This window comes from Sebastes umbrosus, chromosome 13, assembly GCF_015220745.1.
Source record: "Sebastes umbrosus isolate fSebUmb1 chromosome 13, fSebUmb1.pri, whole genome shotgun sequence".
NCBI classification, from domain to species: domain Eukaryota; kingdom Metazoa; phylum Chordata; class Actinopteri; order Perciformes; family Sebastidae; genus Sebastes; species Sebastes umbrosus.
This window is the reverse complement of record NC_051281.1, coordinates 14367671-14383664: the sequence shown is the minus strand read 5'-3', so window position 1 is coordinate 14383664 and position 15994 is coordinate 14367671. Positions and strand designations below refer to the sequence as shown.

General features: G+C 41.6%; 1 protein-coding gene across 11 annotated transcripts in view; it reads right to left on the bottom strand.

The window, feature by feature from the left end:
- The window catches only part of LOC119499992 (plakophilin-4-like), a 99200-nt gene that overhangs the window by 39273 nt on the left and 43933 nt on the right, over positions 1 to 15994 (bottom strand). For 6 of the 11 annotated variants that reach the window (XM_037789321.1, XM_037789322.1, XM_037789319.1 and 3 more), the window contains 5 exons: positions 10423 to 10457; positions 8979 to 9083; positions 2749 to 2880; positions 2139 to 2332; positions 996 to 1578 (listed from right to left, as the gene is read on the bottom strand). In XM_037789321.1, the coding sequence (XP_037645249.1) occupies positions 996 to 1578; positions 2139 to 2332; positions 2749 to 2880; positions 8979 to 9083; positions 10423 to 10457 (1049 nt within the window). The remainder of the gene's footprint in view (positions 1 to 995; positions 1579 to 2138; positions 2333 to 2748; positions 2881 to 8978; positions 9084 to 10422; positions 10458 to 15994) is intronic. The other 5 variants (XM_037789326.1, XM_037789328.1, XM_037789327.1 and 2 more) reach the window with 3 other exon arrangements.

The following is a 15994-nucleotide window of genomic DNA, read 5'->3' as shown; positions in this document are numbered from 1 at the left end:
AACTTAACCGCAGCTGAAAAGCTTGTTTCATCTCACCTTGCTTGAAATGTCTTCTCTATGTTTTCCAAAGCTTTAGAATAAATTATAATGAGATACTATATCATAGCTTCATGTTAGCTGTATGGGCTACTACTGTATATTAGATTTGCTTTCCTGTTATATTGTTAACAGCAGAACTAACTATGATTAGCAGTATTATTAAACTCTTTGAGCTAATATTTGTCTTCTTGCAGGAATTATGTTTTGGCTACAGGCCAGAGCGACCAGTGACCTCACAGTCACTGTTTATTTTCAGATTCAGTATGCCGAGCACAGCGCCAGCAAAAAATGTATCACTGTCCAAATATTTACAGCCCGCACTACAAATCCTCCACTCATGAAGTTCAGAGGAATTTATGGAAAGCAATTACGTGACAGGCTACAAACTTACTGAAGTTTTACATGATATGAAACCTGTTATAATGGTGTTTTATTACTTTTCAGTAAATCAATGTTTTTGTTTTTAAGGTAATATACAGTTTGACTAATGATAACGTCTTTAGAGCTGCAATAACTAATCGATTAGCTGTCAACTATTAAATTAATCGACAACTATTTTGATAATCGATCAATCAGTTTGAGTAATATTTAAGAAAAAAAAGTCAAAATTCTCTGATTCCAGCTTCTTAAAGATGAATATTTTCTGGTTTCTTTACTCCTCTCTGACAGTAAACTGATTATCTTTGAGTTGTGGACAAAACAAGACATTGACACACTAAGACGGGCGAGGAAAACACCATTTTCCTCTCTGATTTGACAGATGATATTCTACTATTGCCTTTAGACCTTTCGTATACAAAACAGTGATTCAAAACTGTATAGACAGTAACTAAAAAACAATGTTATTCTCTACTGATATGGGAGTCTAATTGAGTTTAATCAGGCTGCCGAGCTGATACACTGTAAATGGCAAGGTATGTGTGTGTGTGTGTGTGTGTGTGTGTGCATGTGAGCACCTGTGAGGCTGTCAGGTCGCGTCATCCTCTCGTAAATGTCGTAACTCTGGGGTCCGTAGGGGTCGGCATTGTGGATCATGGAGCGGGGCAGCGTGGAGCTGTAGTGCTGCGGCACGGCGGTCATACTCGCCCTGACTGGAGACGACGAGTGACTCGGCTGCTTAGTCAGCGGGGGGTTGATGTTCTCCACCATCGTCAGAGGCGAGCCCATGCGGCCCGACGTTGACCCCGCAGAGGCCTGATAGGGCGAGGTCGTACGGCTTGCGCTGCCCGATCGTGAGTTCGTGGAGCCCATGCGTCGCAGTGCAGCGGGGGAGTTTTTCTGCGTGGAGTAGGGCGAGCTGTTGCCACCGCCGCCGGCGTTACTGCTGCGCTGGGCAGAGGGCAAGGTGGTGGAGAAGATGCTGGAGAGGGGTTTGGGTTCACTTACGATGGGGGAGCCGTAGGCACTGCCAGATGAGGTACGCAGGGAGCCGCGGGACGGCGAAATACCGCTGGCGTAGGCTGGCGAGTGAGAGCGAGAAGGCACTGAGCTCACCCTCCGCATAGCACGACCAGGAACTGCTGCTGTGACTGCTGGAGCCTGCAAGACACAAAGTAAACAATATGGCTTCTTCAGTCATTCAAGAGCTATAAAATCATTAACAATCATGTCAGACTATAAATAAATTAACTAACTAGCTATAAACTAACTTGTGCAGTGATAACGACGCGCGAAATAACACAGCATTACATAAACCAATTCATTACAGGGCATGACTTTACTCTAGGCCATATTTATCTTCTCTCTTTCACCCCCCCTCTGTCGTGTGTGACAGTGCCATTTGGTTTCTCAGTGGTCTGTGTGTACAGCGCCGTATGAAGTGTGATTATGTTGCAGTGCACTGTGTGCCTTCTGTGCCTTTAAGCATTACACCGCTACCTCCACCGAAAAACACGTAGCAGCAATTTTGTTGTTTCTCTTTTGTTGTCATGAATGAAAAGCTAATTGTCAATTATGTAATTAAATTCCATGAGCCCTTGAACATTATGAACAATGACTGTTTAATTAAAAAAAATATACTGAATAGTGTTATTCAGAAGATGATACGTCACAGATGCATTTTGTGCTTGACAAACAGCAATGTGTTGCACGCTGATTACCTGGGCTGAAGCCTGGCCCTCAGCCCTGGTGTTCCTCCCCAGGGTGCCGGTGCCGGCGCCAGGGAAGGAGTGCTGCATCCTCAGCTCAGCCTTGCCCAGGTTCTGGCTGCTGATGTAGCCGCCGCCGGCGTCCTGGTAGCCGCTGTCCGAGTACGAGTTCATCTGTGTTGAGCTACGCGAATTCCCCGTGGACCCTGAGAGAGCGTGACAGAGAAAGAAGGCCAAAAATTAAATGCAGAGACAGAGAGAGAAGGACGGGTTAGAGGAAGAGGAGACGGACACATCATACGTGGTTTCATAACAGATATGACCTTTACCTAGACAGCATTACTAATGACAAATGGCACAGCAAGGGGGAGAACTGTTCTGCCCCTATAATTCAGTGTGCCATGGTGCATCGTTCGGCCTTTCATAAGCTGTGATGAGGGATCAGTTATCAGCGAAACTCAAAGTATAAAGTACGGAAAGGACAAACGGGATTTCTGTATCATCAAAAGAGAAGTAATGAAACAATTTGCCATATACGTTTAGTGCTGAGGTAAGAAAACGAAGACGTGAGTTAGAGAAAGAAGAAGGCTGCGGACGATAGAGAGAGAAGGCAATAACAGACCCTCACTTTCATGGAGAGAGGACTGCTCCGGGGAGTACAGAGACACCTGCTCCGACTCAGTCCTGATGCGGTAGCTGGGCGACTGGGAGCTGTCAGTCACCCGAGACTTGGTGTCCCCCGAGGCGGAGGCATCTGGGAAGACACAGCAGAGCAGGGAGTCAGACGCAGAGGAGGAGCTTCGAGTCTGAAACAATTAGAGTTTTGGCTTTGGATGGAAAGATTATAATAGCCATTAGAGCAGTCAACAATTGATGGAGTTGAGAGGAAACAATAACAGACAATGATTTCTGCAACATTAGTTTCACGCTTGTGTACAGTTGGAGTCATTAAATTTTACTGCCATACCAATTTGGGGAAGGCAAAGTTGGGTGGCATGTCACTTCCACTGTGTATACAGCGATGCTCTAAATAGTTTTGCTGCTCCAACATTCCCCTCTCTCCATGCACGACAACAACCGGTGTGGCAAACAGGAGCTGGAATCAGCCCTCTCATGTCCCTGTGCACAATGTTTCTCCCGTAATCCCAATCTAGTTAAGCGTGACCAGTGTCAATGGTGTTACTCTGCAATCACTACAACAAAAGGCAGCAATTGGAGGGGAACATTGGCAGCCAGGGTCTGTCAAATCCTGCCCGATTAGCTGGCGTGAGAACGAGAGTTGAATCCCGTGAAGAAGCCGCCTTGTTGCCCAGTCTGACCTGTTGAATAAATCTGTTGACACATAAGCCTAGTGTGGTGTCTGACAACCTGGCATTTTGCACTCCCACCACTGAAGGTCTAAAGGGTGTTTGCTCATTCACAGTTGGGACTCGAGAGGGCCTCGAGTCAGATTGCCAGAATACTATTTCTGTATCAAACATCCTCCTCACTATTTGCAAAACACCTTGCCAAGTGTGTCACTTTCAACAGAGCTGCTATTTCTAATTTAATACATAACCCTGCTTAAAACAACAACCTTATAAATTTACGTTTCTGTTTAGTCTTGCTTTCTCGCTCACCCACTCGCTGTCTCTTGTGTACGTCTCAATTTCTCGGTTTGTAATTTTAACAAGTTCGGTAGGGGAAAGAGAGGAAACTTCTTAGGGCTTAATCCATTTTAATCAAACTCTGGTGCAGTTCAACTTCTGGTGTGGTAATCGTACTCTCCCGCTGACAAAAACAACCAAAACACTTCAACAGCAATATTTCAAAGTCTGCGATGTCCTGCATAGAAGTGGCAGCTCTTCCTCGTACGTGCCCCTCGGCAAACTATTTTTTTTTATTTTGTCCGCTTTAAATTGTGTCCTGTGAAATCGAACCAGGCTGAATAGAAAACGAACCAAAAGTATCAATTTCACTCTGATTCGGACTAGCCAAACGCACCCTAAGATGGCCAACTGATGTCTTCATCTGATTTTTTAAAGCATTCATTATGCATTAAAAACAGTAATGGGAAGTAATGGAAATAAAGTCAGTATTTACATTTTATTTAATTTTATATATATATTGGATGAATGGAGGAATTTTGTGAGAGGCTGTAGCATCATGATCCGTCTGCAAGACTCACAATGTTCTTTCAATATGATTTGTTTTTTTTAAAAGGAACAGTGTGTGACATTTCAGGGAATCTACTAGCAGAAACGGAATATAATATTCATAACTATGTTTTCATTAGTGTCTAATCACCTGAAATCAAGAATCGTTGTGTTTTCGTTAGTTTAGAATGAGCCCTTCATATCTACATAGGGAGCGGGTCCTCTTCATGGAGTCCGTCATGTTGCTCCGCCATGTTTCTACAGTAGCCCAGAATGAGCAAACAAAACACTGGGTCTAGCAAGGGCCTTTTGCGTTTTTACATGACATGAAGGCCACCATAGTTCTCCGACACTATTGAAACTGCGTTAGTGTGAGCCGCAGAGTGCTAAACCGCGGTACCACATGCCGCCGTCTGACTTCCGTTGCTCCTAAAGTAGTGTTATTATGGTAAGGATGGCCTCTGAGTGAAGTGAATGGTGTAACCACGGTTTTGCACTCGTCGGCTCACGTTACCGCAGTCTTGGAAAGGGAGGAGTGAACGAAGGGGTACCCAGTTTGTTGCAATCTGCAACCACACCACTAGATGTCGCCAAATCCCACACACTGTACCTTTAATTTACGCATGCAATGCATTTGTAATTTAGCAAATAAAACGACAGCGTTACATTTTGACTTAATTAAACGTTTGTGCAAAAGATTTAATGCCCTCAAGGTCATAATGCCCTTGCAACCTTGTAAATCACACCTTGACAAAACGATATGATGTTTTGTCAGCAAAACAATACGACAGTATGAAAACAGCATAGTTAAGAGGTGTTGGCTACTTTACTCATCATCAGTATAACAACACTGACAGCACAGCGTTGTCACTCACAATGACAAAAGCAACGTTTCTTAAATGCTGCTATGGGTTGAAAGCTGGATTTGATTTATATTTTGTTCATGCTAGAGAAGCCGTCTGAAACCTTCCTGCCACTTCAGATTAATAGACCTACAGACAAATTACTATACTATAACACTATACAAATTATTAGAGGAAACCATCTGGAAATCTTGCGTTGCTTGAGATAATTAAAACAAATATATTGCTGTGACAGCGACCAGGAGAGGTGGGGCGTAGTGTGGCAGAAAAAAATAATAATAATACGCATAATATACCAGGTGGGAGGTTGCTGCAGCACCTCTCCTTCACAGGGTCATTGAAAACTTTCTCTCTCTTTACTCACAATGCATTTTCACACACTGCAGTGGATGCAGCAATCTAATTTTTTTTCTTTTTACTTGAACAATTTTGGGAGGTCGATGGTTGCTCCGACCTTTGGCGACAGACCGTGATATACAGAGACAACCGGAATGATTACATTTGATATCATTAAATTTCACGGGGGTAGATATAAGGGACTTGTTAAAGTGTTTACAGCGAAACGAGGCGGTTCTATAACATCACAAAGCATTTAAATGTCCTTTAAAAGCAAGTAATGACATGACTGAACAAGTCCTTTGTCTCCCTCCATCCTGGCAGTGACTCTGTGTCTGGCACTCAGTGTGTCGTTTCAGACCACAGGGTTTTTATACTGAGCCTTGACCCCGTTTGATAAATGAGATGCCAAAAAGCCAGAACAGAAGAGGAACAGGAAGAGAGAGAGGCGGCAAGAAAGAAAGAGAGACAGGAGCCCTTTTTCACACATTGAAGATGAAACATTACTGGCTTACACTATCCATGTAAGACAGGCATTCACAATTAGGTCTCCTATGTGTAACAATTTAATGTTTTCACTCTCTGGATAGAGTATTTTGTTTTTCTCTAAGACACTGAAGAAGAGAGTTCTTACACAGGATACCTCGGTGATGGATTTTAATACATCATTTGCAGTTTCTCTCTACTGCTTAATCTCACTTTAGTAACCACAGTTGTCAAAGCACCCTTTGGCCCCCTAATACATTTTCTAGTTTATTAATAATATATTAGATAAAATTATACAATACTACTACCTAGTTTACAGTCCAGCAGCACCCATACAGACATTCAGCTTGTCTGTAGCTCATAAGAACTTTATTTCCATTTCTCTCACATGCTTTTTTGTAGATGTTTTACTACATTTGAAGAGCAACTTTTAGGCTGTTAATTATTGTGTTGGAAAATGATGTGGATTTAAAAAAAAAAAAAATAAGATATCTATATATAAATTACAGTGACATCTGGATTTGTTTTTGTTGGGCACTTTTCATGTCCACTTTAAAACGGAGAAACCAGACGTGTCACATAATGGAGAGTGGCCATGCTGGGTCAAGTTGTCTAATAATAAATCTGGATTCTGGCGCTAATTTTGAGTCTGGTGAGGTTAAAAAGACAGATTCATAAGCTCAAAAGCCTTATAATCATGAGTCTGCTAGGCGTCCAATTGGCCGGGAACAAGAAAGTGTGAGGAGAAATAATTGCTATCGGTGAGAAATTGAGCTGTGGTGTGAGGAGAACCACTAGAGAGATGGGCAGGTGGCTTGGTGAGTAACCGATAATAACTACCAGAACCTAACCGTGTGATATTCACTTCACAATGTGGTAAAATTTGCAAATCACATATCAGGCAGTATCAAAACTAGTATTGATTGGGCTACTTTTCCTTTGAATTTCTGCTATTATGGCTTGTAAAAAAACATGAAATCATATATTAACTTTTCAAAACATATTTTCCACGTAAGCCTGTCACGATAGCTACTTTTATTGGATGATATATTGTCCCAGAAATATTTGCGATAAACAATATTATTGTCAAAAAAGACATGATACTGACATGTTAAACTGTCAGCATATCGAGAGAGTGCATATCTGAAAAAGAAAACAGGGGACAGAAACAGAAACGGAGAAGCTTTCATTCTGGGGTGTTTGTCTTCTACTCTCAGTGGACATGAGGTGTGACTGCATTGACATTTCCTGGGGCTAAAAGGCTTGTTTCCACAGTAACACATCTATCCCAAACTCTCAGACAGCGGAGACATACGGCGGCTCATGTGGCCAATAAGCCTCACGGACAAACGTGGCCCATTATGCTCTGTGCCACACATTTAGACTTTAATTCATTCAGATTGGAAAAAGTACATTGCCACATCTGGCTATCATTTATCATCTACACTACAATGAGAAATCAATACGAAGCAAAACAATGATTGTGATTAGTCCCCGGCTCTGTTCAAACACTAATGAAATGCATTCAGCAAGGAAATGGGAAACGGGCAGCAAATGAGAAAAGCGTGTAGTATTAATATTCCCAGTGCATATGTACGACTGTAACCCCCCCATAGGCTTTTCTGACGGGATCGACAATAAAAGATTAATGACTGGTGCAGAAATTCGCTAAGTTTCCCTATGCAATAAATAAGCCATGAAATACATTAGTAAATTCAATTCATTATCTGGTCTCTGCTGAAGATCCTTCAAGGATGTGAACTAAACAAACAGAGACCAAAGGTGTCTGAGAGAGATCCTTCCGCTCCACATCACTGATGGTGTTGTGTGTGTGTGTGTGTGTGTGTGTGTGTGTGTATGTGTGTAGAAATGGCTTAGATAAATATTAAAACAAGCATACGCCCCCAGGCTGTCCATTACTGGGAGCTTGGCTGAAATGCCTCATGTTAGCAATGATTATTGAGGAAAAGTAAAAACCTGCCTATACTGCACTACACAGACCGGAGGAAAACAAGCAGTCAGAGCTGATCTGAGGTCTGCTGTCCATCTGCTGTTTATGAGAGCCGGCTGTCAATCACTCGCGAACTCCGACCAAACGGTCAAACTAGGCAGCGCTGATCAAATATGAATCAATATTTTGTTACGTTAATGCCTATTTCTCGCCTCAAATGTTTTCAGAATCATCTTGTAGTGCACAGTTTAGCTGTAAAATGAGAAAGTTTATGACATGGCAGCCAATGTGAAATAGGAACGCCCTCTCTGAAATGACATGTGATCGGCCAAATCTGATTTCTTAAAACCTGAAAACAGAGCCATGAGGAGGTGCAGAAGTCTAGTTTTCTCTCAGAACACTTGAATTACAATATGCTGAAAGGTTATTGATGCCAAAAATATACTGCCTACTGCCACTTTAAGCCTTACTTACTTATATTACATATATCACTATCTAATCAGTGTGATACTGAACAGAACTGTCTAGTGATTTGATTCTCAAAGAGGTGTCTGTGCACTCTGTCAGGGGGTCTGCGAAATAATTTGCTGTAAATGATAAAATTGTGCTGTCTTTAAAAAGTACAGATGGGGACCATCTGCGCCAATAAAACAAAGCATACTGTGTCCATTACTCCCACCAATGTTAGATTTGGGCCAATAGAAACTCTGATATGATTGTGACACACAGCAATAATTTCATTATTTTTAAGTTGAAGCACTTACTGAAAGTCTGCTTTAGACTGGTGAGTTTAAATGTCTGGATTTATTAGGACTATGCCAGGCTTGCTACTGATTTTGGAAAGCTTCTAAGATCAATTACTTGAAAAGTATTTAATATATATAGTATGAGTGCATTGAGGGGTCGGAAGACTAGAAAAGCGCTATATAAATGCAAGTTAATTTACCATTTATAAATGCTGTCTAGTTGAGTCCAAATGCAATTTGAATAAAATGACCATCTGTTCAAGTATATAAGTGGTATAAACATGATTCAAATTGAAATGTGTTTCTGTTTATCACTATTTTTCACACACACATACAGGCCCTTGGGGTCGGCACCACTGATGTTGGAGGTGCAAACACTGGAGGCGCAGGTGCATGATATGCAGCGTAGTGGGCAGCAGCGAGGGCAGAGCGTGATGTCACTGTGAAAGAATGAAACAGGTCTGAAGTATTTAGGTTGAAAAGTTTTAGAATACAAATAGTTCCAATGGCATCTAAGAGTACAAATGGTAGTGAGCCTAATAATCTGTGTTAGGATTAAGAGGGGGCCCTTGGAAAATTTTCTGGCCCCAAAAAGTAGTCCACAAACTAACATTTGGGGTGTTATTAAGTACGTTTGATTCGTAGCGTGCCCGAGTACAATTGCCCCCCCTCTCCACTCCCTTGCAGCTCAGCTTTCACATCAGTAATCATATATTTGTTTATGTTGAGATCAGCTGTTCTAGTGGCGGAGCAGAAACTTCACAGAAAAAAAATAAAACTCACCAAAACCGTCGTCGTTAGTCTTTCCATCAATCACCAACTCTGGTTTGGTCTAAATAAACTCTTATTTCACCGAGTTTGATGTGAAAATATGCCGACTCTGCACTCTGTTTCCCCCGCTGTCTCTCTCTCTTAACCCGCTGAGCAGCTGAGCAGCTCTCGTTCGTCCGAGGTAGACCATTAAATGAGCTAAATAACATAACAAACATCGCCCGACCCCAATGCCTACTATTGTTTATATTTTAAGGAACCTCTTGCCTGCCTTCCTGCTTTATCAATCATGGCCGTGCAGTTCACAGGATGAGATCGGCGCATGCTGTGTGCATATACAGATTTCAGAGTAGATCGGCAGCATTGAAAAGCCTGTCCTTTCACAACTACTCGCTGACTGCTAACATTACTCGTGTTACTCGCGTTAAATACCAGTCCACTTCCGTGTTTCTGTACGGTTGGCTTTCACACCTGATGCAAACTGTACCCGAGTACACATGAACCGTACTCCAGACCACATTTTCAAGTGGACTTGAGTATGGATCGACAAACTGTACTCAAGTACAGTGCGGAGCGTTCACACTATTAAAACGAACTGGACTTTGGGGACAATTGTATTCGGATCCGCGCCCCGGTCCCTGATGTAAAAACAACGTCAGTGTGGTATTAATGAATACTTTGTGAATGTAAACTAACTTGACACACAAGTTGCTTCAAACCTATAGAGGGAAAACCCTAAATAAGTCTATGTATTTTAGTATCACAGCAACAAGTGTGAGATGGTAGGCAGCTTTGTGACCCCATTATGTTACAGTAAAACTCTAAGGAGTAAGAAGTTTGTTGTTCCACATAAACTGTTTGACATATACTGCATATTACTGTGTGTAATTCCCAGGTTAGCAATGAGCGAGGAGGACACCAAATATGATCTGAATGCATATACACATGGTGAGAATGGACAGTAAAAACAGATTTTGTTAGGAAAAGGGAGTGTTTGAGTTGACATACCTGCATTTCTCCAAGGCAGGGACTTCTCAGACGAGCTGTATGGGGGGGGGGGGGGGGAAACAGGAGACGAAAAAGTGAATACATGCACTACAGACCAGAGACACAACATAGAAAGACATGGGTGAAATCAGCTGGAAAAGACACCTTTCAGCCTCATGTACGTTTTCCCCGGGCCTCACACAACAGGGTCACCGATGGTAATCACTGTGTCTGAGATAAAACAGCTAGGAGGTTCAGAGTGTACTGCCTAAGAGCAGATTTAATGTTTACAACTCAGATGTAAAGTCCATTCCTGTCATCTGGGTTTTATCAAGAACTAAAGGTGCCTTTGGTGACAGCTAGTGTTTTGTTCTAGGACACATCAGCACTGACAAAAAAAGCTATAAATGTGGGAATAGAAAGTGTTTTTCCACCTGCAGCTTTAATAAACATGCTAAGCCGAAAAAGTACATAAGGCCAGGAGATGGCATACATCCTGATGGGAGCTGAAACCGAGCACAGACAAGTGAGGTGAGCTCCTACAGAAAATCAGAAGTGATCATACAGTACATCCACTCAATGTACAAGCTCACAGCATCCCGACATCCGAACATAATCCTGACATGCATGCCACAGTGAATATTCCAGCACGGAGAGAATCTAAGAGATACTCGGTCTCTAGAGAATAATGTGGGAGAATAATGGTCGAGCCAGAGAGCGATCACAGTCTGTGACTACTCAGCCACAAAGCGGAGGATACCAAGCAGCAAAAACAGAAACTAGTGACAGTGTGTGGGTGATTGATGATGAATTGTCCTGGTTGAGTAGATGAAGGATTATACTTAATGGCAAGCTCAGAACAGGAAAGCATCAGACCAAGTACCATGTAGACTGTGGCACAAATCCATTGGGAAACCTGAGATTTCTTCTGACGAAACATCTCATAGGCCTTTGTAAGAAAAGCTACAAGGATGATGCAAACTCCAACCGTCCGCTGGAGTTTTACTTGTGAACCAGTGATTCTACCAAGAAATTCCTAATAATTGTATTCCTGGGACTACTTTTCAAGGAGGTTCCTTCAGCCCATTGTTGTCTGTGTTTCCATAGTCTTCTAAAGACCTCTGAAGATTAGGCAAATTAGTCCGCTGAAAAAGCAACATGACGTGGGACGAGGGCTGCTGGTGGTCACAGCGGTAAACACACTCTGCAGCCTGCAGTTCAGTGTGTCCGCCAAAATCCTTCAAAAAAACATGTTGAAAATAAATAAACCTTAGGTTTTGTCTCACTGCTGCATATATTTACTGATGCACACTATGATGTGATGAATGAAAAGCAGAGGAGGGAAATGAAACTAAGAGTGTCTGTCTCCACGGTAAATCATCTGTTGAATGTTTGATGGTTATGTATTTTTTGCTTTAGAACATAACCGCCGTGAAACAATCAGAAAATAACTTTTTTTTTCTCGTTCAAGGCACCGCCACGTTGTCTGTCTCTTCTACCGCTCGTCCTCTCAGCTCACTTGTCTCTCTCTCTGTTTTTCTCTGTCTTTTTTAAAAATGAGTCAGGAAGCCAACAGCAGAGCCTAACTTTACTTTTAATGTTATCAAACTCATCCTAAAATGGTACTAAATTGATACTTGAGCACTTCCTAGTTTTATGAATGAAGCGGTACTGTTGAAGCAGCAGCGCAGGTCCAAAAGGTTTCTATTTCTATGGAACAAAAGACATTCAATTTATGTTTGTTCATTTCATAATTAATACTAGTTAATGCTTATAAAAATGCAACTTAAACATAACTCAAATTGAAATAAACAACAACAAAAAAAAAAAACTAAAGGAAAATTATAATAATCCTGCGTAAAATACGTTGCCCTCTAATGATAATGTACAGTCAAGGCCTCGGCAGAAAGGAAAATGCAGAACAGCCATGCCAGCCACCTTAATAGCCACCTAATAATTCCAACTATGCACCTTTGGAAATACTTTCTGACAAAAGGGAAAGTGATTACCTTTCTGAAAGCCATTATTCCAAGGCAGACAGGAGACCTCGGAGCAGCGTTCCCACCCTTTTCTTTCTAATACCCGCTATTTGCTGGTCATTACTATCAAGCACCTGATGTTGCAACTGCTGCTATTTTTTCCATCTAAGGTGACACACGATGAGCTTTAAGAAGCACGGCTCTCCGAATTTTAATGAGCACGCAGGCAATTAAAAAGAGGAAGTTGGTCGAGTTGTGCTCCACTGAACCATGGCAGATGAAGGAGAAGAATGGCGACCATAATGACGATGCACCGTGCGTGCTGCATGCCGACCGGCTGGCTGGGTGAAGGCGGCGTAGAGAGATTGTAAAACTGCCGATGCTGATTAACAACAGGCCTGACAGGACACTTTATTTCCCATCAGCCCCTTTGGCTGGTAGGAGGTTGCATCTTTTAGGAGTTTTGCCAGAGGTCAAGTTTGATGACCACGCCCTGTGTGCTTTTAGAAATGAAGGGGGCGGTCAACTCTGGAGGTGTCGTGAAATGTAATGACTCCCATCAGAACCCTTAAGGGTGCTGTCACCTCTGCCGTCGTCCCGCTGAGCTATTGAGCCAAGCAGTGTGAACTCAATGCTTAAAGCTAATCTCCATTCACAAGCAAATGTCCAGTGACAGACATTTTATTTGTTTAAAAAGGGGTGTGAAATGGTGTCGCATGTTTTCTTTACAGAGTCCCTAGGAGGTGGTGGATGGGTACAGGTCCCCCAGTGGGAAAAGTGGTTGCATTTACATGTACTTTAAAAATGTGACTATGTCTTTGGGCAGTAACTGGATTTCTGAAACACCATGGAAATGGGAAACTTGTTTCATTATAAGAATAAGATTATCTAAAACCTGGATAAAAAAGGGTAGATTTCTGCTGGAGAGACCTGGCCCATTATTCAACCCTTACTTATATTTCTGAGAGGCTATTAGAGTGCTAAAGACCCACGACACCAGAAGTGGCTGCATCTCTGTGGCAACAGTGAAAGCAAAGTGAAAATACCACTAAATAAATCAGGATGCACAGCTAAACAGTAGACTCTTTAGTGAATCTGAACACAAGGGCACAGTGAAAAAAAAAGTCTGCTCTTCAACAAGTCTAGCCGCTATCAGCACTGACCAAATGTTGCACAATACTGCAGACTCATATCACTTAATGGGTAACCATGGCCCCTTTCTCACTGAAGAGTTCCAAGGAATGAAATCAGGAACTGCAATCGTCACGCACAAAGAAATAACACAGATACACGGTGATGTGCTTTGTAGTTTACAAAGAGCGTTGCACAAGTCACGCAACTGAGATGCAGAAGTGGAAAGGGATTTTAAAATCCCTGGTCTACTAATACTCAGGTCACACCACACGACTTTAGCCTCGCTTTTCCACTCGCCGTCAAGTTTTGGAGTTTCCCGACAAGAGCCCCAGATCAGAGGCATATTGCGTGCCCAGAGGCTTGTCGGTACATGGCAGATGCATCCCAGATATCTAGCATGTGAAATATCTGGATCTGTCGGGGAGCTACAGCCAAAGAGAGCGCAAGGCACAGGTTAAGGGGAAACCTGGCGGAGGGGTCGCCTGAAACTGTGTGTGCCATGTGATGCATTTGCAACAGGGAGCAAAGCTGTTGTTGCACCTACTAGGGTGTTGGATGTTAGCATGACTAAACATATCACATAACACAGTGACTGATCTCCATAGGGGATATAGTAAAGACATGTGGCTATTTAACAAAATAAAACTTTAAACTTTATTAGATTCATCATATACATACTGGCACATACCTGACAGTTGTAATGATGTTATATTCCAAAATCAAGCTACCATATAATGATGGTCGCTACCATGAAACACGCAAAAACTATGTCAAAACAATCTATATCTGTCAGAACAGGAGTGGATAATTAACTCATTTTCAGGCCAGGTTATCTGGTCAGATTTGGTCAAAGCACAACTCAAAGCACAACACACACTGCATATGTCAGCAAGTTATGTATACACACTCTTTGATTGTTAGTCCCACACAGACTAGTTGGCTGGTTCTAGAGACTCTGCAGTTTCACAGCATACAAAGGGAACCTAAAGATGTCTACAAAAGAGGAGAAAATTAGTTTTTCCTCTTTTCAAACAACACCATGAGCCACAACAGTCTCATCTAATGCTGACACAAGAGTTTCTCTTCTTAAGAAAGTACTGCTCTTATCTACCAGTTAAGCAAATTTTCTAAACAAAGGAGCAAATAAAAAAAGCAAGGCTTCTTAATAAAATGATCTATTCTCAACTTAATTTATAAAGTTAAACATAATAAAGGCCTACTTTTAGCTCTGTGCAGTCCACTGTGCAGCTATGTTATGAAGAAACAAGTTTTTAAAAAAGCTAAAATAAATATAGGGTTAGACTCAATACTGGTCATCCCTCAATGATCAAGATGGTACAAAGCCATTGTTAAGTTTTGCAGTAGCCCTTTGAAATGACCTTGTAAAGGCATATTATAATGTCATAAGCCTTGTTTCCATTCAAATTTCAAGCGAATCTTCAGCATGCTTTTGGAATATCGCAAAAAACAACTGCTTCAGAGAGTATAGTAGAAAAGTAGAGGTTGAAAACTGGAAACAAAACAAGTCGGCTTGGCCATCTAACCATCTACGAGAGAAAAATGGAGAGAGGTCTTCAGGAATTAGTTTCAATTGGGCAAGTTTTAATTGTTCTTTCATGTCAGCTAGTATTGGTCATGTTTCATGCTGTTCGGAGACGAAGACAAGCATTCACACGTTATGGGAATATCTGAGAAAACGCCGACAGCAGAAACAGCTGATCAGTCATGCAAGTTAAATGTTCACTACGTCAGACTTTATTCGGCAAAAATGTTTCCAGATCTCATTTGGTGCAACTTTTTCAACAAAGGCAAAAACTAATTGAACTAATGTGAAGTTTTATTGAATTTTGCTGGTTCCATACAGCACTTCTAATGTGATACTTCAAAATGAGAATACAAATATGTGAATGGAAACACGGCTAATTATTCTAAACCTAGTAGTCACAGCAAGCTGATGATTGTTATTATTATAATTATCAGCTAATTTTGTTATTATGGTTAAAGATTTGGCAGACAACTGCCTTCTTACTGGAGTTCAAATCCATGTTAAATATTTACTGACATTTGGCTTGTTTGGTCCATAAACTACTGTAAAATTATTCTTATTTTTTCTTCTTTTGGTTGGCCAAATGTTGCCACTGATGGACCGATGATTTAAACGCCGCACAAAACAGATTTGGCTGCTGATTTTCACTAAGACTTGCACACAAAGAACCCTTTCATATTAGAGACAGTCATATTGTGTAGAGAACGATTGCTTGGTCGTCTGGCTTTAATTCTAAAGTTAATCTTGGAGGTGCCACTCAGTTTGTTAAATGTCATGAGCGAGTGAGTGACTGCGTGACAACCACAGGAAAGCAAGTGTGTTGCTTATATCTCCAAATATGATCACTAGCGTGGTTGGATAATCTAAAATTGAGGACTAAAATACAGTACTTCTTAAAAAGGAAATGAAAGTAAATAGCCTGGCTGTTTATTCT